Source organism: Eublepharis macularius, chromosome 14, assembly GCF_028583425.1.
Source record: "Eublepharis macularius isolate TG4126 chromosome 14, MPM_Emac_v1.0, whole genome shotgun sequence".
In the NCBI taxonomy this organism is placed as follows: Eukaryota; Metazoa; Chordata; class Lepidosauria; order Squamata; family Eublepharidae; genus Eublepharis; species Eublepharis macularius.
In genome coordinates this window covers 50,122,056-50,144,307 of record NC_072803.1, presented here as the reverse complement: position 1 = coordinate 50,144,307, position 22,252 = coordinate 50,122,056, and the positions used below count along the sequence as shown (strand labels likewise).

The 22,252-nt window shown below is 45.4% G+C and overlaps 1 protein-coding gene across 2 annotated transcripts in view; it reads left to right on the top strand.

Moving 5' to 3' along the window:
* WHRN (whirlin) overlaps window positions 1-22,252 on the top strand; it is a 175,003-nt gene that overhangs the window by 54,302 nt on the left and 98,449 nt on the right. For both annotated transcript variants that reach the window (XM_054998355.1, XM_054998357.1), the window contains exon 3: window positions 17,773-17,988. In XM_054998355.1, the coding sequence (XP_054854330.1) occupies window positions 17,773-17,988 (216 nt within the window). The remainder of the gene's footprint in view (window positions 1-17,772; window positions 17,989-22,252) is intronic.

Here is a 22,252-nt window from a genome sequence, read left to right as displayed (position 1 = left end):
GTTGTTGGGGCTCGGGCGTTCCCGGACCGCAGCTATCGGGGGACTCGAGAAGGGAGGGTCTGGCGGTAAAGGGGGCGCCGACGGGGGTGCTGGGGGCTGCTGCTGGTCTTCCCACTCCATGATCGCCTTCATTAGAACGGACGTGGGCTTTCCATCGAATAGCTCCATGTTCGCTCCAATGTTTTTGAGGCGCATCCAAAGTTCCCAACGGAGGGGGTCCCTGGACTGGGGCGTGCTGCCGCGGTCCCGGTAGCCCTCGTGGTCGCCCTGCGATGCTCCCCAAGCATTAGACTGATCTGGAGGCGGGTAGACCTGATGGTTGTACGGGTGCGATGCTCGCGAGTGAGAAGGGGCTAGGGGCGCATCCTGTGATCGGGGTTCGTGGGGTCCCTGCTGGGAGGAGGAACCGTAACTCGGGGTGGGCGCAAAGGAAACTCCCGGGCGGTAGTCCCTTGGTCCTCTTCCCCGGTTAAAGCTACTGCTCCTTCCCCTCAGGATCCCTCCCCTTGCCTCCGGGTACGGGCTGCGTCCCTGTGGTCGGTACTGAGAGTGGGGGCCATGGTTGGCATAGGTGACTGCACTTATCGGCTCACTCTCCTTTCTACGAGAGGCCGGGGACTTCACATGGCGGATGGCGCCGGTCTCTCGCAACAGGCCAGCAATGCTTCTGATGCGGGATTCCAGCTCTCCCCATGTAATGCTCCCGGGCTCGACTCCTGCTAGGGCTAGGCGAGTGGTGCTGTTGAGTCCATCTATGACTGCCCTCCTAAACTCTAAGTCATCGAAGTCAGGCATGTCGCTCAAGTCTAAGTCTACCTCGTCTGCCAGTTCGGCTAGGAGCTGCTTTCTGGCTAAATATGCCTCTGGGTCCTCTCCGGGTTTTTGAGATTCTGCTATGTATAAGGCCTTCAAGCTCTTGGTAGGCCAGAGGAAGGCACACAACTCTTTCATGGCACCATACTGACTGCGAGTGGCTAGTCTCCGGTTAGAAATATATGCGTTGAGGGAGGTGACTATTTCGGGGCTGGCACAATGGCGAGCCAGCTGAGCTACATCGGAGCCACTGGCGGAGGGCTGGGACATGGTCACGTGAGCAAACCATTGTATAGCTGAGTCTCGGTTCAGGGGTCCCATGCGGTCCGCTATGGCTTGGAGCTCATCGGGCCTCCAATTGCGGGTTTCCTTAACTATTCGGTCTGTCTTCCTGCCATCATCGTCTGTGGTGACAATTTCTTTGGTAGCTATCGGATGGAGGGGCTGTGGAGCTTCCTCGGGCTGGGACGAAGGAGGTGACCAACTGTCGGTACTACCTTCGGGGAGGGCCAAGAGGGCTGCGGGATGCACGGCGGAGATTACGGCCTGCTGCATCCCCAGGTGCTGTTTTAGGGCCTCTAGCTCCCTCTTACAAGCGGAGTGGTCCGCAGAAGCTACCTTGGAGTGGTTATGCTCTGCCATGAACTGGGCGGCATGGGTTAGCTTAGCGATTCTTTCCTGCCCCTCGATTACTGCATGCTCAGCCATATCGGCACGAGCGGAGGCCGCTTCAGCCTTGTGCTGGGCGTCCTGAAGGGCAGTGGTTAATCCTTGTTTTTCCAATATGAAATTGACGCGTTCAGCGCGCCACTCAACTGCTTTCTCCTCGTGGTTTCTCTCCTGTTCGACTAGTTTGGCCCGGAGACTCTGGATTTCTAGGTGCAGGGCGTCCTGTTCTCTCTTTGCTTTTTCCTCTAGCTCCTTCCTTTCTTTGACTTGGGTCAATCTGAGCCTCTCTATTTCCTGCTCACTATCTTCCTGCGCAATATGTAATTTATTTATCAGGGACACGCTGTCCTGTAAGGCAGTGAAAAGTGCCCAAGCTCCGTATCTGTCCTTCTTGCTCGACTTGGGTTTCTCTTTCTCACAAAAATCTTGGAAGGCACTTCTAACTATTTGGAGCGGGTCAGGTCCCTTGAAGGAACCGGCTTCCCAAGGGCAATCTCCCTTCTTCACTAGCCACTTCTCCAGGCGGGGCACGGTGGGGTTTGCCCGGTACATTTTTACTTTCGTTTAAGGCTGACCTCGGGGGAGGTTAAAGAGTAGATCAGCGATACCAGGGGTGGGGCGATTAAAGCTGCTCAAGGGTTTTAACAACTTCTTCCTCTCTATGTCCCTTTTGGGAGGTTTATCCTTCCCTCAGGTCCTCAAGGGTTTTTACCAGGGGGTTTTAAGGTCCTACTTTTAGGGTTAAAGGGTATTTTAAGGGTCCTACACTCGGTTCTTCTCCACCGGGGGAGAAGGAAAATTCCTATTCCCGTTTCAAGCTTGCCTACAAGCCACGGGACCAGGAAAAGTTTGCTGGCTCAGAAGGTGCTCTCAAGCTCTCTAAGCCCAAGAACCAAAAACGCTCAGTGCTTCCAAGCCTCTGCTCAGAAGCTAAAGATCAGGGGTCTCCCAAGCCTATGCACTCAGAAAACCAAAAAGTGTCCCCAAACCTCTGCTCAGAAACTGCAACTAAGGGGTCTCCTAAGCCTCTGCTCAGGCAACCAGAAATGCTCCCAAGCCTCTGCTCGGAAACTGAAGTGCTCCCAAGCCTCTGCTCAGAAGCCAAAATGCTCTCAAGCTCTCTACCCAAGAACTAAACTCAAAGTGTCCCCAGGCCTCGTGCTCAGAGACAAACGGTTAAACTGTCTCCAAGCCAAGACCAAAAGACTGAATGCGCTCAAGGACTGCCTCTGCAAGTCCCCAAGCAAAAGTGCCCAGGAGTAAAACTACAATACTCCCAAGCGGAAAAAGCGCTCAAGAGTTCTAACAACTCCCAAGCAGGGTGCGCCCACGAGTCTGACCTCAAACTCGCAAGCGGAAAGGCGCCCAAGAGTCTAACTTAAAACTCTTAAGCACGGTGCGGCCGGCTGCCGCGGGGCTTCAGGAACCTGGCTTCAGATTCCCAAAGCTAAACTGACTGAACAAACGGACTATCGATCCCTTCACGTTTCCTTCGGAGCGGGGATTGAAGCCTAAGTGCTGGCAGGAACGGGGTGTTTGGACGGACTTAGGAGAGACGGGGGAGGGCGGAAAAGAATTTTATATGTGCTGCTTCAGGATATATATATATCTATAGAGCCTACTTCTGGGATCCCACCCACATAGACGCGTTTAGGCGGCCCGTAAGGTGGCCAGGAACTTCACCAGTTCAGAGGTCCTCACCCACAGTACACCGGTTATAACGGCTGGAGGGCCTCGCGGTGCACCACAAAAGGCAAGTAGTCCAAAGCTGGCTGAAGGAGGAAATGGGGGAAAAGCCAACCCACAAGATAGAAATGCTCGCTAGAGCCACACACACTCACACTTTTAATTCCCTGAGCTAAATTGCGCTCTTTACACTGAGGTCTGGAAAATTTTCCTCTAAGTCAGTTCGCCGAAGACACGCGTGTCGACTCACGTGCATTCACACGAACTGGGTTATGCCCGCATTCTCCACCAGTAAACTGTTACCAGAACTGCTCTTTATTATAATGGGGAATTAGCTGCAGCAGTCTGTAACTTTAATATTAAGCGAGGATCATAACCTATGTATACGGAGGTCCCGATCCCAGACACTCTAGTGAAAAAGAGGCAGACAACAAATAAGTTCCAAACACGTGTATTAAGTGTGGCGTAATGCCTAAACTTGCACAAGCATACAGAGAACACACAAGACCTAAGGAATACAGGGTATGAAATACAGAGACGTTCGCATTAGCTGGTTCCCAACGATGATAGGGGGAATACTCACTTATCCTGGAGCGAAGCAGAGACACAGCAGCGAGGGTAGTGGTCCAATGCCAGCACTGGAACCACAGACGGACAGCAAGGAAGTCTGGATAGGATGGCACGCGCACCATGCGGGCTGAGAGGCCGGCTTAAATACCCCAAAACGTACCCTGGGGCTGGTGCTGCACTTGGTGGTTCTCACAGATTAAAACAAAGGGTCTAATGGGCTACTGAATGGCTTGGATGGGCCACTTTGGTAATCAGATTGTGATAAGTGACACCTCAGGAAGAGGGGACAAAAGAGGGAGGGGGAAATCCAAGTGGGCTGAAAGGATGTTCCAGCGGACAGGGCTTGTCCTGATGTCATCAGCTTCTGGAATGCGGAGGTTTCTTTGAGATGCATTCTCTAAGTGCTTGGGATGGTCAGCACTTAGCTCTTCTCCGGGGCGGCTCCTAAGATATGCAGAGCGGGGCGAGGGGCTCTCGCTGCGGACGTGGTGTGCCCGCTTCGCCGAAATGGCTTCTCAAGGCAGTCTTCTTCCCAGGGTCTTCTGGCTGCCTAAGAACATGGATGCCGGCGGGGCATAGCTGGGGCTGGATAGCAGGCTGCCCGGTAGCGAGGGCAAGCTTGGCGACCGGCCCGCGGGAGGCTCCAGGCGGGAACTGACCAGGGAGCGCCTAGCCAGGCTCGCTGGAGGTTTCCCCGGCAGGCGCCCGGCTGCTAGCAGCGGCTTGGGCCCATATGAGGCAGGCTTCCATGGAGGCAGGGGGAACAACACTTTAAAACACAGTCCAAAGCAGGGAACAGGCACGGTCCGTGGCAGATGGCAATGCAGGCACGGGGCACACTTGTGACACAGTCCAAACACACACTTGGAAGTCCAGATACAGGTCAGGGCAGGGCTGCCCAGAAAGAGAGTCCTTTGTGCAGTTATCCAAACATGGAGTCAGTAAACTACACAGTCTATAGCAGAAGCAATGTAATTGACACGCAGGCAGGAAACTGACACATGTACCAGAACACACACGTGCAAAGCAGTCTTTGGTGTAGCAGTAAAACAGCAACGCAGGAAACTTTAGCACAGTTCATAGCAGGCTTCAAAGCAGGGGAGGGGGCCTACTTGGCAACACTATCGTCGCTTTGATTGTCTTTTTCCCCTTCCAAAGCTTAACAGCAGTCCAAAGTGTGTGTGTATATGGGTGTTGGTTCTTATTAATAACCATCAAAAAAGACCACATTAGAGCACGTTATCTGACTGATATCACAGTCTATAAGGTTAGGGTAGCATTTATGTCATTATGCTTCCAGTCTATGCCAATTGAGATGCTACTCGGGTGATTAAAAAAAAAACCATCGATCAGCGGATATGTATCTGTGGAACCTCAACTGAGGACTTACTACACTATGTTTTAAATTGTCCCAGGAATCAAGGGAAAAAATTCTCGCAAATATTTTATCTGGTCTCCTTCTTCTGTCTAACTTTGATAAATTAAATTTTATTCTTTCAGATACAGACCCTTTTATTTCAAATAGGATGGCCTTCTATGCCCTGGTTGCTAGGAAAATAAGGGCAAATGTGGTAGCCAGGAGAGTAAACACCTGACATAGATTAGAAACCGTTCGGTTTTAATGTTGTTTAATGTTTACATTTTAGGTAAAATGCATTTTGTAGTCATTTTATTTATATCTATGTAACTATATCTGTATTCTTGTATTTTTTGTTCTGTTTTTAATGAATGGTTTTAGATTGTGAAGGCCTATGGCCACATACAATAAATTCACATCCACATCCTATTAGTAATCCTGCCCAGGGGGAGAAGGGTTAAATGAAGTCTCACTTGGCTACAATGTGCCTTTAAAAATTCTGGGCATGGTGAATTCTGTGGGATGGCAGGATTGTCACAGACCGTGGCTGAGCTCTCTGTAGCAGTGGCAACTTCACAAATTCAGAGCCATTTGACTTGGGGAGCTGATGTGGAACACTTATTTCCTTTTTAGAATGCTTTTTGGATACGGACAGAGGCCAGGCATCCGTTCCTATTGTGTTTATAACCAACTTTTTGCCAAGACTTTGGGGAGGAAAAGCTTAGAAATCCACCCAGGCAGAATGCATGTTGAATCCTTTTATTGTTTATCTGAACGGCATTGAAGTTTTCAAGTGCTATTAATGCTAAGGTTGCATCTTCTAGATATAGGCGGAGAAATTGCTTGGACAGCTAAACATTTCCTGAAGGGGAGAAATAAATGGGATCAATAGTACTCCTAAAATTATTACTTTGCTATGTGATTGCCTTGACTGTGTATTGACACAGATAAGTGAACACAAAATACTTTTTTAAAAAAGAAGACCACTGGGCAGCTATGGATCTGTCAACATTTTGCACAGTCAGACTCTTTTCTACCTGTTGTTTTGTTTTCATTCCACACGGCAATAGCAGGATTCAAAGTCTTTTATATAGATTATTCATACGCTCCAGTTAGCCATATTTAGAAGGTACAAGGCCTGTCCCTATTTTGTCCCTGTTGTTGCCTTTTGTGATGCCGTATTAAAATTTTATTTGTGTGAATTCCTTGAGTTGTCTTTCATTAGGTGCAGCCACCTTCTTTCAGAGTTAACCTCTTGATCGTGGGAGGACATGCATTTTGACACTAGTACATATGTGTATATAAATGCCTGTGTCTGAACAGTAAGGCACTATATAGCCTGTGTTGTTTTGTACCCTGCTGCTGCCAAGGTAAATTTTGAAATGTTGCAAACCTGTTTTAGGAGATGTTCCTAACATATCATTTAACCTCCAAAGTAAACACCCTCTTGGCTCTTAAACCAGACAAAGACAAATTTTGCAGAGCATATGTACACAGCATACAAGAGGTAGAACAAAATCTCCAGGAATATGTTGCAGTGTTGGGGAAGGACTTGGCCAGTGTACCCTAGTAGGGGAATAGGGATGTTCCAAGGATGTCCTATTTTCACCTGTAAAATGTTGAAGGGTATGGAGTCTGCACCCCTGACCTGGATAGCCCAGCTGAGCCTGATCTCCTCAGATCTCAAAAGCTAAGCAGGGTCGGCCTTGGTTAGTAATTGGATGGGAGACCGCCAATGAAGACCAGGGTTGCAAAGGCATGCAGTGGCAAACCACTTCTGATAGTCTCTTGCCATGAAACCCCCACCAGGGGTTATTATAAGTTAGCTATGACTTAAGTGCACTACACACACACACATACATAAATACATACACATGGAGTCTGCACAGCCTTTCTTCTGTGGTGTTCCTTTTCCTTTTCGTAACTTCCCTATCACAAGAAAATAGAAGCAGCCCTACTGGTTTGGACCAATGGTTTGATGGTTTGTCTGTTGCAACATCCTATTTCACACAGTACCTCCCAAAAGCCAACTTTTTCCTCTGTTATTGCCCTCCAGCAGCTGGCACTCAGAGGTTTCATTTCTAGATGGGTCCATTTCTAGCCATTGTGGCTAATGGCTATTGTTGGACCCTATCTTCCATGAACATCTCTAATCCTATTTCAATATAGCCTTCTGTATTAGTGGCCATCTCTACATCTGGTGGCCATGAGTTCCACAAGATAATCACTGAGTGAAGAAGTATTTCCTTTTATTAAAAAAAAAAACCCTTCTGACTCCTTTTGCAAGAATGGAATCTTGCATTGCATTTGCTTAAAACCCCTGACTTTATCCACAGCTTTTTTCTCCTTTGCTTCTGACCCCATAAAAATGGGTTCCTTCCTCTTTCCTGACGTATTTCCAGGCTCAGGTTTTATGTCCAGAATTTCTCCACCAGCACTGGTGAGCTTTTGCCCAGGATGGAGGCTTCACTCTGCCTCTGTCCGCTAGGCTTGATAGAGATTATTTGTTCGATAGTACAGCTCTGCTGTGGTGCTGTCCGGAAGATGGTGATGCCTTATGGTGCTTTTCCAGAGGAGAGATGATTTTTAAAAATGTGTGTGGAAATAGCTCCATAAAATCTGCTTGCCAAAAAGATACAATCTCGCTCATATCACTCTCTGATGTTTTGAATATGCTTGCGCAGAAATGCTTAATTATGTCCTTATGAGCATCGTTCTTTGATAGAAAAGGCCTCTTCATTCAATGATGATAGCTGAGTCATGATTCCTGCGTAAAGCGTTCTATTGAATGGAACACTGCATTTATTGAGTCAACAACATCCCCCCCCCCAAAAGGGCACAATGGATAAGGGCTCTTCCTGAAATGAGGTAGAGATTGGAAATTGGAAGCTCCCTTCCTTCCTCCCTCCAACTCTTGATTGTATATAGTCGTGACTGTGCAGAATGCTGGGTTTTTCTGGGTGCAGAATCTTTGTTTTTTAAAAAAAGCTTCACACCATTATAACTACTCCCCCCCCCCATACACACACACACACCATGAAATGAAGCAGGTTACTCACCAGATTATCAAAAAGACAGTATCCTTCCCACCACCTCTTTCTTGCTTCTCTAAGTAGACTCCTTGATGCATTATGAAATCTGTTTTGCACACAGCACCATCTAATCCAGTGATTCTTAATGGGGGGTAACAGAAATGTCTAGAGGGGCATTCAGAACTTGAGGGGAGCAAATAGGAATACAGGGGTGGCTTTTCCAGAGCAATGGCATCTAACAGCCAACAGAGGAGGTTTGTTATATGCCCCCTCCCCCACAATGTGGCTAGAATCCAAGATTCTCAATATCTCCCTGGCTTGCTTGAAAATGTGGCCTGCAGAAAATGGGAACCAAACCTAATATTAATGAGTTGGCTGATGGCTGTGAGGCACAAGGATCTCATGGAATATATGACTGAGATCTATATCATAAGCATGCATCATAAATATGCCTATATAAATAAAGCTGGCCTCGTGTGGCCTGCTGGTTTTATGCCCTCAGTTTTTACTTATTTTTACGAGTCTGTTCGTCACCTCCAGTCCTCCTAGTTGAAGTCACCCTTTGAGCTGTCAATTCAGTCATGTCATATCCCCCTGAAGAAAATGGCAGCTTTGAAGTTAGACTATGGCTGGAGTCCCCAAACTTTTTGATCCTGTGGGCACTTTTGGAATTCTGACATAATGCAGTGAGCATAGGGTTGCCTGCTCCAGGTTGGGAAATTCCTGGAGATTTGGGGGATGGAGTCTGGAGAAGGCAGGATTTGGGGAGGAGAGGAACCTCAGCAGGGTATAATCCCATAGAGTCCATCCTCCAAAGCAGCCATTTTCTCCAGGGAAACTGATCTCCATGGCCTGGAGATCAACTGTAATTCCGGGAAATCTTCAGCCACCACCTGGAGGCTGGCAACCGTAGGTGGGCACAATCTCAAAATGGCTGCCACAGGAGGCGAAGCAAACCACAAAATATCAGGGAAGGATATTATGCACAAATATAATAGTAACTATTACATCTCAGGCACAAGCTGTATCCAAGAGAATGTCTTTTAAAATAAACATTGTTTTAAAATCATTTTCTTGCATAAACACAGCTTATCTTTAGTCACACAGCAAAGATTCTTGTGCTGTGGGGGCAGCTGCTGCCAAAGAAATCTTTTAACAGATCTGCAGAGCCAATCAGATTGCCAGTGGCCAATCACAGAGCAGGTGTCCCCAGCTCTATGGTATCACAGCCGTGTTGAGCTCTCTCTCCTCCTCATACTCTGTCTTCCCCACGCCCAGCAACCAAATGTCCAGGAATTTCCCAGCCCAGAGTTGGCAATTCTAGGGGATAGTGCCAGCATTATGGAATAACAATAACAATAACAATAGCAATAACAAACAATAACAATAATAACAGCACTTATATACCACTCTTCTAGACATATCAATACCCCACTCAGAGCAGTGAACAAGTTAGTGTTATTATTATCCCCACAATACAGCTGGGGAGCTGGGGCTGAGAGGAGTGGCTTACCCAAGGTCACCTACTGAGCTCATGGTAACAGTGGGATCTGAACCACCAGAGTGCTGATTCACAGCCAAACCACTTAACCCCAGTGCTACAGCAGCTCCTAAGAGATCTACTTTCTGTAAGAAATGTAAGGCTATTCCTTTTTAAGTGAGCATTTTGCAGTTACTTTCATAAACAGGGTATTCAGTTCAAGTTCTGTGGTTGTTTTTTCCCTTAAACTGTTTGGAGGTTTTTTTTACCTGCAGGTCTGGATTTTTGTGAGCTGTTCCGAGCTGCCTTGGTTGGTGGGAAAGGCAATGTATAGATATTTTAATAAATAAGTTGGTGTGGAGGATAATTTGATGATAGCATTGTGTGTTTGCAGGACAGCAGTGGATTAAAGGTTAAAACTACTGATCTAATCCAGTGAAGTCTGCAACACTTCCTGGACTCTTATTTTAAGACTGTCGCAAACCACAGACAAGGGACTTTCCTGAAGCATTTTTGTCTCTTATTCATCTCTCCCCCTTTTATTATTGCTTACACTGTACATCCAACTTGATAAAGAGTTCTGGTGAACTCAAAAGCTTGCATGCTATTTTGTAATATTTTGGTTGATCCAAACATAAGCCTTTTAAAAATATTTACTATTAGAACATACATGACCTGTTTTACTGTGTGCAGTGGGTCCTGGTTTAGAAACATTGCCCTCTAGAGAGAAGTGATATTGGCACCAGCTGGGTTAGGGAATGAATTGGAAGAGAAGAGAAGAAGAAGGATGAACTCCAAGGGAATGAAAAAGCATATAAGGTGTTTTTTCCTGAGGGTATGAGGATTTTTCTATGGAACAAGGAACAAGAGAGCCAGTTTTATGACATGGTTAAGAGCGGTGGGACTCTAATCTGGAGAACCGGGTTTGATTCCCCACTCCTCCGCTTGAAGCCAGTTGGGTGACCTTGGGTCAGTCACAGCTCTCTCAGAGCTCTCTCAGCCTCACCCACTTCACAGGGTGATTATTGTGGGGATAATAATAACATACTTTGTAAACTGCTCTGAATGGATGTTAAGTTGTCCTGAAAGACGGTATATAAATTGGATGTTGTTGTTGTTGTTGTTGTTGTTGTTGTTGTTGTTGTTGTTGTTGTTGTTGTTGTTGTTGTTAACTGCAGAAAATAGAGCTTGGAGAGCAGTGTGAAGGGCAGTTGGCTGAAGAGTGGCCATTTTCTGGCATGGGCCTTTTTTCCTGCCCTTTTGAGTTTTCTCTTGCTGCTGTGTGGAAAAGTTGCTTCTCAGAGCCTATAAAGAGACAAGATGTCGTTAGGCATCCAGACCTCTTTTGAGTTCACAAGTCAAAGCCCCAAGACCAAAGAGACTTCCTCCTCCTCTTGATCCTGACTACTTGATTAGTGATCTGGAGTAGGGTTGCCAGCCTCCAGGTAGTGGCTGGAGATCTCCTGGAATTACAACTGGTCTCCAGGCCACAGAGGTCAGTTCACCTAGAGAAAATGGCTACTTTGGGGGGTGGACTCTATGGAATTATGCCATGCCAAGGTCCTTTCCCTCCCCAAACCCTACTTTCTCCAGGTTTCTCCAGGTTTCACTCCCCAGATCTCCAGGAATTTCCGAACTTGGAGCTGGCAACCCTAATCTGGAGGCTCTGTGCTGTTTTGTTCAAAGCTCCCAATTCTGTAACCCCTGTAGAAGGGCGCTCCAACTCTAAAGTTTGCACCCTGAAAATTTTTGTTGGTCTTTAAGGTGTCATTGGACTCAAATCCTTATGTCTTCCCCCTTTCCAATAAAAGCTGTCTCTGTTTAAGTAGCAGTTCAGGGGTTTTTTAATAAGTATTTTATTACTTTTCTCATAAGAATAGGAATAAGGGAAAGGGGAATGGGAGAATAAAAGGTAAAAGGAAAATCATATAGTCTGCTTGCATCCGCATTCTACTTATCTACGTATCATATCATTACACACTACAAATCATTCGACTGTGGTTATTAGTAACAAGTTACAATACTCCCATTATATATTTATTACATTCAGGTCTTTATGTTTGTTTTTAATTCAGTTGTAGAAGGGGATCCATGGGGCAGCAAAATCTTCTTCCATTTGTCTTTTCATTAATGAAGTTAATTTGTCCATTTCCACGTTTTCCATTATCTTCGCTATTAATTCCTCTTCAGGTTTTAAATGAGGCATCCAAAACATTGGGACCATGAACCTGACCCTTTCAGTATCAGTTTTACTTCACTTGTTCCCTGCCTTTCTCCCCAAAGCAGCCTCATCATTCTCCTCTCCTGTGTTTCATCCTCCCAACAACCCTGTGAGGTAGGTTAAGCTGAGAAGGTCCAATGTCACCCAGCAAGCTTCTCTGGAAGAGTGGGGATTCGAACCTGGGTCTCTGGCATCTTAGTCTGGCACTGTAACCATTGACTGTAAAAGATTACACAATTTAAAAGTTATTGCTTGATAGTGGCTTTTTGGCAGAGTCCCAAGTAGATCCATTCCTTCCACCAGGCACATGATGTTATCCAACCCAGCCCCACCCCCATCCTGAATGCCGGTAGAGGAATTTGATTAAACGGCTGTCTTTAGCAATTAACGTCTCTATTTATTGCTGCCATTTGAGGTAAGCAAGCATTTGCTTGTAAAAGCTGAGACAAGAAAAATTTTTATTTTGTTTTGCAAGCATAGAGGGCATATCTAGCAAAGTACCCCTCCCCCAAGTGAATCAGTTGAAAAAGTGATGTGAGAGCCCATTAAATAAATGCTGTTGTGAGCCAATTTCCTGCCTAAGTTGTTTTTTAGTTGAGCAAATTTATATCCTGAATATATAATCCCACCTTCCTGTTATGAGAACCATACGCACAGAGCAGTTTGCAGCAATGCCATTATAAAACAGGTTAAAAATTGAAACAGCAAAAATGAATCAGGTTAGATGAAGTTTAAGCTATTTTTTAAAATAATTAAAATGAAATAAGAGCAGCAAGCGGGCATTAATTTATTCTGTTTGAAAGCTGTCTCTTGATTCATGCTGTGCAGTTTTGGCGGGGTGGTGGTGGTGGTCTGTAGCAGTCAGCACCATGGATAGTTCCTGAGGTTAGCTGAATGGAAGGTCTGTATGATAACAGGGCGGTTGAACCAGTGCTGATTTAGAGTGGAATGGGAACATAAATAGTTCTGCAGGGAAATGTGTGCTTCTTGCTCCGCCTCTTTGAAGAAGACACACAGCTTGGTGCGGTGGTTAAACTAGTGTCAGACTGGGATCTGGGAAATCCAGGTCTGAGTTCCTACTCTGCCACTGAAGCTTGCTCCTTGCAGGGTAATATTGGGCCAGTCGCACATTTCAGCCAAACCTACCCCCCAGGGTTATTGTTCTGAGGATAACGTGGAGAAGGGGAACATATTTATAAGCCACTTCAGGTCCCCATTGGAGAGAAAGGGGGTGTATAAATGAAGTGAATAAATAAGAAGGCTATAGTGATAGAATTGATTGATTTGGAACCATTTCCTCCTGTTGGATATTCTTAGGGCATTGATATTTTGAAGACTTGTCCTCTGATCACTGGGCCTTAGTTCTAGTCTGAGACATATAGACTGCTGTACAAGATGTTTTAGTTGTTCTTTATATTAAAGTTGTTTTCAGCCATTTCTCATTTCAGTGATCTTTGTCTGTAGACCCAGAGATGTTACAAAATGGCTCTGCACTTCCGTTACAAAAATGGAATCTAGCTTCCTTTGTCAAAAAAGGATTAAGTTGACCAGATAGTCCTGATGTGGAATTGGTGAGAAAGTTTTTCTCATGTAAATACCAAAGATCCAAGATCCCAGACGTTCTGGGTGGCATTCTTGTTCCATAAGAGATAGGGACTGTAGACTATACTACTGTGCACTGTCTGTTACTGTAAGTATGTTCCTACTGGATTATTTCCATGTCATTTAATATGTAGTGTTAGATTGCTTATGTTTGTTTCAGCTTTGTATCATCTCTATCGGATTTCTTCAAGTTTTCAAATTTCTGCAGTCCCTACCCTATTGTATTGTTAATGTTTATTAATAGTCTCTGCTGTTGTTTTTATTTAATTACACCATATAGTCTGCCTTGAGCCTCAGTGAGAAAGGCCAACTATAAATAGCATAAATAAAGTAATTTAAAGGGACCATATGCCATGGCAGAGACAGGGACTGTGCCAAGCTGTAATGAATCCCTCTGCCTCAGACTCAGCTTGGTAGCATGGAGGCCTGCAGATTGTTTGAGAGCTATCTCCTTAGACTCTGAGGAAGAAGGCTGAGTTACTTTGGGGAGGTGCAGTTGATATCTCAGAGCTTTTCCAGCTCTCCTCATATTTGAGAGACGTTGTTACTTCCACAACACTTTGTGGGGGGGACTAGTTTCTCTGCCTTTGAGTCTTCGGATCCTCCCTCTGATATGTAGTGGAAAGTGCTGTCAATTCAGAGGTGACTTATGGCAACCCCTGGTGGAGTTTTCACAGCAAGAGACTAACAGAGGTGGTTTGCCATTTCCTGCCTCTGCCACTTTGGTCTTCCTTGGAAGTCTCCCATCCAATAACTAACCAAGGCCGACCCTGCTTAGCTTCCAAGGTCTGATCTGGACTACCTGAGCTACTGATATAGAGGGGCCAGAGCCCTGGTCTAGGACAGGAAGTCACTGGACTTGCCATGCCTACAAAAAGAGTTGGCGCGAGCAGCTGTCGGGAGGGTCCCTCAGGATTCTTCTCCTGATGTTAATTTTCTTTCACCAGGAAATGAAACGTTGTCATTGAACTGGAAAAAACCAAGGAAATCCAGACGCTAGAGTTGTTTTTTGGCAAGCAGAGGAAAGGATTTGTTCTGATTCCCTGGGGGAAGGGAAATTTTAATTTTCTGAACTATTGTTTTAGATTGTACATAACAGGTATCGATTATCATCTGCACAGAATGTTTAATAATTTTGAGTAGCTAGGAGGCTTGGAATACATGATAGAAAGCTTAGATTAAGAGGTATATTTTAAGACCCATTGAGTTCAGTATCGGCATACTGTTGGATAAATTTAGTTGCAGAGCAGAGAATTTGCACAGCAGATAAAGAATCACAGACACATGTGTGTTCAGCTTCTAAAATAAATGTTTTCTACATAAAGGGTAAAATAATAAAGGTTACACTGGAGATAAAATAAAGAAGAACTAACTTAGTTCCTACATCCTTACATCCCTGGAGATAACGGTCTAACTAACTGGAGAGCAATGGTGTCCTGGGTAAAGGAAAGAATGTTAATTGCCCCCCCCCCAATAAACCTGGTCAGCCAATAATCAATCCTAGATCTGTTCATTAAGCATGCAACTCCCCTTTACCCTGGCGGGAAGAACAACTCAACATCCAACTGGCCTTATGCTAACTAGCTGCCTCTAACTAAACACAAACAGATTAACTCTTTCATGACAGATGAAAATGACACTTGTAAAATCCCAACACATATGTATGACTTGACATAATTGCGCAAAGGATAGTTATGACTAGTTGAGAGGCAATGCCATCCTAAACAGGGTTACACCTTTCTAAGCTCCTTAACTTCAGTGCACTTAGAAGGGTGTAACTCTGCTTAGGATTCCACTTTTAGATATGATCAAGATTCAAGTCCTCATTGCTGTGGAAATATTTCCAGCAGTATGAAAGCAAAGCTTGCTGCAATTTCCGAATCCATAAATAAGATTGGGGGAGGCGAGGTACTTTGGAGGAGCTCAGCTTGTCCCTCTGACTCTCTCAACAATTAGCAAAACCAGAATAAATTTGAGAGGGGGTGCAGAAAAAACAAAATCCATTGACTCACTGTCCTTTGCCAGGAAATTTTTGGCAAAGAGGAGGAGAGTAGAAAGACAGCAGCATATGAAATGGGCCCAAGGTTTACACAGGTTTTGGCCCAGTTAGCAATTAACTGCCATATTCCAAGAGTTTGGATTTCACTGCCACAGCTAAACAAAGGCCCAGCTAAACAAAGGCCCGTTGTTTTCCTGTCTTCTCACAGTGAGCAGTTTCATCCCACCTATTTTTGTTGCTGCTGTAATTTTCTTTCTTTTAAGCTGTTGTTATATGATGCAAAACAAAACAAAAAAAGTTGGGAAATGTGTGAATTTTAATGGTACATGATTTGGTGTGAGGAGATAGAAATGATGTGGAAATGAAGACTCACGCTTTTAAAGATGTTGTCAACGCACAGATAAATTGGTCAGATTCCTGCCTTTGAACATAAGCACACTACCAGGATTGCAGTAATGCCAGGTCACCAGAGACTCATTGGTTGGAATCAGAGGTCATTTCTTAGAAAAGGAGCTGGAGGAACTTATTAGCATGACTCATTAGCATAACCCATTAGCATATGCCACAGCCCTTGACATCACTGGAAGTGTGTCATTAGCATAACCGATTTGCATATGCCACACACCCTGACATCACCTATCCTGGCTGTTTTGGACCCAATCATGGCCATTCAGGGCTGAAATTAGGCCCAAAATGGCAAAAAAGGGCTGAAAATGGCTGAAAAGGGGCCCAAAATGGTCAGGATTGGGTGCTGCTGAGTGGGAGAGTGATCCACCACCTGTTAGAGGCCCAATCCAGGCCGTTTCAGCCCCAATCCAGGCTGAAACAGGCCCAAAATGGCCGAGAGTCAGGTGGGCGGGGCCACCTGACATATGACTTCTTTGGGGAGCTGCCAGAACTGCATTCCTGTGCATTCCCCCTCGAAATGAGCCCTGGTTGGAATAATTTTTTGTCTTGGTTTGATCTTCAAATTATTTACTCAAAGAAAAGTGAGGTTGAATATTCCTACGTAAAGGAAGGATATGGCAAAAGGCTCTCTCAATTGCTGTGTTGTTGTTTTTTTTAAAAAAATACCTTTCCTTGAAGCTATAATTAGTTGTTCAATGAAAAAAATCAATTTGAAAAAAATCAAATTCTTTAATCAGCTGGTCTAAGACAAATGTCCTGAAGGAGTTTTATACAAGTTTGGTCTTGGAAGCGATACAGATCGGAGCCCAATCTGCCCTTAGATAGAGGATACCAGTGCGTAATGTCATTCTCAACTTCTTAGAGGGAGGAGAAGGTACACAGAGAGCCCAAAGTACAGTTTATCACTCTCATTTATGAACACATGAAGCTGCCTTATATTGAGTCAGATCAATGTGCTCCACCACTGAGCTATGCACATTCCCAGTAGCTTTTAAAGCTGCCTTATTCCATCGAGTTCATTATTCTCTACTCTGGTGGTGGCTCTGTAGGGCCTCAGGGCCGATTCACACATTACAAGATGCACGTGGCTCACTTTGTACAAGGGAGAAACAAAAAGGGATTTTCTTGGTAGAACAGCAGGGCTGAGAAGTTCAAATTAACCCCCCTCCTCTTCAGCATTACTATCCCAATCATCTGGGAAATGAGACAATACTCATGGGGTCTGTGTACACAAGAAGAGGTTTCGGTCTTCCCTCCCCATGCTGTTTTTTTGACCTGAAATGGCCAAGGCGAGTGCCTGTTTGCCTGCTGGCAAAACTTACAGGTACAGATTACTATATGTAATTTCCCCCAGCATGGCATATATCAGCTCCCCAGGGCTATTTCCAGTTGAGAAAGCAGGCAGGGACACTAAAGCCAGTTCTCATGTTGCACAGTCCATCCATGTTGTTCCCATCCACACGTGAGAATTGAGTTCCCTGCACTGAACTCCAGGTGCATATCTGACCCAAAGTCCTTGCCGTGTCCACATGTCCACCATGTGAACATTATAACATATGAATTTGAACATCTGGCAGAGGAAGGACTTTTCTGCTAGCTGAGACCCAGTGATAGTCTTCTGTATGCAAACACATGCTTTTACTCCTGAGTAACAGTGTCTCTTGTAAAAGCAACATGAAGCTGCAGACTGCCAGTCCACATAGCTCACTTTTATCTACTTTGGCAGTTGTTCTCCCAGTTCTCAAGCAAAGAGAAACTATTTCCAACACCTGTTACCTGAGTTCTTATAACTGGCAACTGAAGCTGGGGCTCTCTGCAGGCAAAGCAGGTGCTCTGTGAGCAATGGAATTTACAAGCATTTAGTTTCCTGCATGTTGAATCATGTCCTGTGAATAAACATCCTCTAATATACATTTCCATCTCCCTGTTTCCTAGGCTCTGAAAGGGTCCAAGAAGCTGAATCTTTCTGTCCTCTCGGTCGGACGCATCCCTGGGGGTTACGTCACCAATCACATCTACACTTGGGTGGATCCCCAGGGCCGAAGCGTTTCCCCACCCACTGGCCTGCCTCAGCACCAGAGCAGTTCCCTGCGCAAGGAAGGCGAGAAGAGGAGCCATCTCCAACTTCTGCAAGAAGGGGACGAGAAGAAGGTAAGTGCTTGAAGAAAGCAAGAGGTGAGCAGGTTGCGCCATCTACAAGGAACAGGTGATTTGCTGTTCAGGCCACTCTGCTTTGAATCTGCTAACCCAACCTATATGAACCTGTCTGCATGCTCAGGTCATCATCTCAAAGGTGAGGGTAGCTGTCTGCAAAATTTGGTGCCAGAAGGCAGAGAAAGGACACAAAAATCACAAAATGCCAAACTGAAATGTGGATTTTGGGTGCTGACGCCATGGGGATGAGCAATTTGCAGTGGAGCAGGACAGTATTAGGCTCATTTGAAAACTCTTGCATTAAGCGTATTTGGTTTACCTTGGGTTCTGGGCTGTATCCTTGACTAACCTCCTCCCTCTCACCATCAATAGAAGCTTTTCTCCTGCTGAGGATGCTCAAAAGGACTCTGAATCAATGGTGGGGATTTTTAGAGCACGCTGGAGCCTCAGCTTCAGCTGTGTCTAGGAGGTTTCCCTCTCTGATCTTGTTGAGAAAAAGATCCTTTTCTTTAGCTTTCAAGTCTTCCCAATCTTGATATATTCAAAGCATCAAAGTACTGCTGTTTTTCCGGACTTAGGAATGTAGCTTGTATTCCTTTGATTGCAAAAATGACTCTTGATCTCTGCAAGATAAATTTCCTAGAAAGGAGGCTAGGTTTTTTTAAGTTCATAAATCGATCCATGTTTCATTGAAGTTTGAGTCAAACATAAGAAGCTGCAAATAGCCTCGCAGCTCCTTAAAGAGTAACATCGGTACTGTGGCAGAAGCAGCGTCTGTGAGCCCAATGCTCACTTCGGCAGATGTGTGAAGTGTTACGTTCAGTTGACAGAGATAGTGATACCCAGGGCTGCAACCCCAAAAAGGACAGAGTTATTACAAAGAGACACCGGAAGACCTGGTTTTCTAGGAACAGGGGTGTTCCACAGAGGACAGGTGAGCTGACGATGAGATCCAGTCAGATGAGCCAACAATCTATTCAGAGTGGAGATGGAAGGACCACTCCCAAATATTGATGGTAGAGAAGAATGAAGGTGAATAGTGTGCATAAACCTGTAAAGAGGAGTGTTTCTGCTCACCAAAGGGGGGGATCAATTTATAACTGAAAAAATAACATATAATATATAACAAAATGCACTACATACAGGAACATCATCTTTCTATGAAAAATGGGAACCTTTTTTTGAATGTATTGCTAGCAATGACTTATACCCTTCAAATCCAATATATCAGAGTATCCTTGACACTTAGTTGCTAAAACGTTGTACCTAACAATGTAAGAATATTGTGTACAAACCTATAATTGTAATTATGTTTTGTATTTTGCAAACTTTACTGTTTTTTCTGTTATAACTGGACCTGTTGAATACTTTCCCAATAAAAGTTTATTTTTTTAAAAAAGAGGAGTGTTTCTTTTTTTGTAATGTGTTAGCCATCCCAGTTTATATGCAGAGCAGACACCCTCAGACTTGGACAGACTTGGACTTGGGTTGGTTTGCACATTACAAAATAATAATAACAACATTTGATTTCTATACCGCCCTTCAGGATAACTTGAGACCCACTGTGAGCAGTTTACAAAGTGTGTTGTTATAATCCCCACACCAATCACCCTGTGAAGTGAGTGAGGCTGAGAGAGCTCTGAAAGAGCTATGACTGACACAAGGTCACCCAGCTGGCTTCAAGCAGGGAATCAAACCCAGTTCTCCAGATCAGAGTCCCACCACTCTTAACCAGTACACCAAAAGATAATTCCAGCTCAGCAGAGTTTTCAAACATTTGAACCCTGAGATATCTTATACGAAGCTAGACCACTGACTAAGGTTGCCAACCACCAGCTGGGGCATGGAGTTCTCCCAGAAATACAACTGATTTCCTGATCAGTTTCCCTGGAGGAAATGGAGCGTTTAGAGGGCAGACTCTATGGCATCACTTCCCTATAGAGGGCCATCCCCTCCATCCTCCCCAGGCACCAGCCATAAATCTCCAGGAATTTCCCAAGCAGGACTAGGAAAACTTACCACTGACTGCCAGTCACTCCCCTGGTTCTCTGGCAGCCTCTTTCCCAATGTTTGTGGCTGGAGATCCTTTAAGTGGAGATATTAGGGATTAGCAGTGCAATCCTAAACTGATTTACAAAGAGTGTAACCTTGTTTAGGATTGCACCGAGTTTACAATTTTCTGAATGCAAAGCGCTGGGACATATCTCGGTCCATGTAGTTTAGTATTGTCTGCCTAGCAGCCACTCTCCAAGGTCTCGGGCAGAGAAGGGCTTCCTCACCACCACCACGTTCCTTTAACTCGAGGTACCTGGGACTGAACTTGGGATCTTCTGCGTGCCAAGCAGGTGTTTGCCAAGCTGAAGCTCAGCTCCTCTCTTCTCTCAGTCTTTGGTGCCTAGAATATCAACTGTGACTTAAGGATGAATGGAATTTGATTGGAAGATCGTTTACTCCCCTTTCAAATTTCTGTCAATTTGAGATGCTTCCCCCGCTTCATAACATTACAATCATGAGCAAGTTCTCATTGATTTGTTTGCTTTTTCTGGCTTGGTAAATCCCGAGGAAGGGCTCTATAAATGTCAGTAATATTTTCTTCAATTGCATTCCAATTGCATGGCTGAAGGAGCGATTGAGCTTTTGGATTTTGCTGGGGGCATAATGCTATTTGCCTGACGCATCCCTGAAAATACAACAGGGAAAAAGCAAAGATGAGAGACACCTTCATATGCGATGCAGCTCTCCCAGGGTGGAGAAATTAAAAACATAATCCCCGCACACAGAAAATGAGCATACTCAGGAAAGGGATAAAGACCTCCCTGAGAATGCTGCCTTATGAAATGTGTCTAAAATGCCTTGATTAATAGAATAGTCCAAAAAACAGCACTTTGGGTGCATCTCTTGCTTTAGAGGCAGGTCCTGGAGATTTGGGGGTGGTACCTAGGGAAGAGGAATCTTGGTGGGAGAGGGACCTCAGCCGGGGTGTGATGACATAAAGTTCACCCTCCAAAGCTGCCATTTCATCCAGGGGGACAAATCTCTGTAATCTGGAGATCTGTTGAATTTCTGGGGGAATTCCAGGCTCCACCAAGAGGGATTTTATTCAAGCATTCAATTTGACACATTTTGTTCAGGGAGGAACAATGGTTTTCGGCGCTTGGAGGTGTTGGGTTTAATAAGAAGCAAGGTTGTTTCTTCCTGTTCCCTGTCATTTCTCTTCCTCTTTTCCTGTCCTCTTCTGGAATTTTCCTTCCGTCTTTCTTTCTGTTTTCTTGTCCTCTTTCTTCCCATCTCCCCCTTTTTTGCATTTTCCTTCCTTCTTCTCATTTTCTGATGAATGAATAGTTCCAGCATATGCACCTGCCAAGTTGAGTGTTTGTATATCCTGTGTTGACTCCTTGTGATGGGGGTGGGAAACCTTAGAACAAACTCTAGTGTGTGTGCATTAAATGGGAGGTTAATTTCCTTGTTGGCCTTCAGGGTATATTTAACTATGATCAGGAAGTCCTGAGTTCAAGTCTCCACTCTGCCATGAAAATTTGCTTGGTGATCATGGACCTAGAGTTGCCAAGTCCCCTCACCTCTGGGCGGGAGGCTGAAGGCCTGGCACTCATCATTGTGGAGGTCTTCACGCACACACACTCCTGGGGCCATGCAATGGTGTCACTTCCAGGAGTGATGTTATTGCGCAGGGCCTCATGCCACTCCTGGAAGCATTCCCACGCTCCACAGCAGGCCAATTTTGGCCTATTTGGGGCCATATTTGGCCCGTTTGGGGCCTAAATTGGTCTGCTGTGAAGCACAGGAGCACTCCTGGGCCCTCCTGGCGATGCTCCCAGGCTCCCCAGTGAGCCAAATTGCACCCATTTGGGACTGAAATCAGCCCACTGCAGAGTGTGAGAGTACTGCCAGGAAGGCCCTGGAGCACCCCTGTGCTTCACAGTGGGCCAATTTAGGCCACAAACAGACCTGGGTCAGCCCATTTGTGGCCCAAATTGACCCACTGCCGAACACAGGTGTGCACGGCGCTGCCCAAGACCACACCCTGGGAGGTGCATTCCCCCACTTTTTCCCCTGCTAGCCAGGTAAGGGGCCAGGGGGTGGAGTGTGATAGTGGGGGATCCTCTGCCTCCAGTGGGGGACGAGTAACCCTACATGGACTACACATGGTCTCTCAGCACAATCAAATAATAAAAATGAGGAAAGGGGACCAATCTGTTCTGCCTCGAGATGGTTGGAGGAAGGGTAGAATAAACACATACTA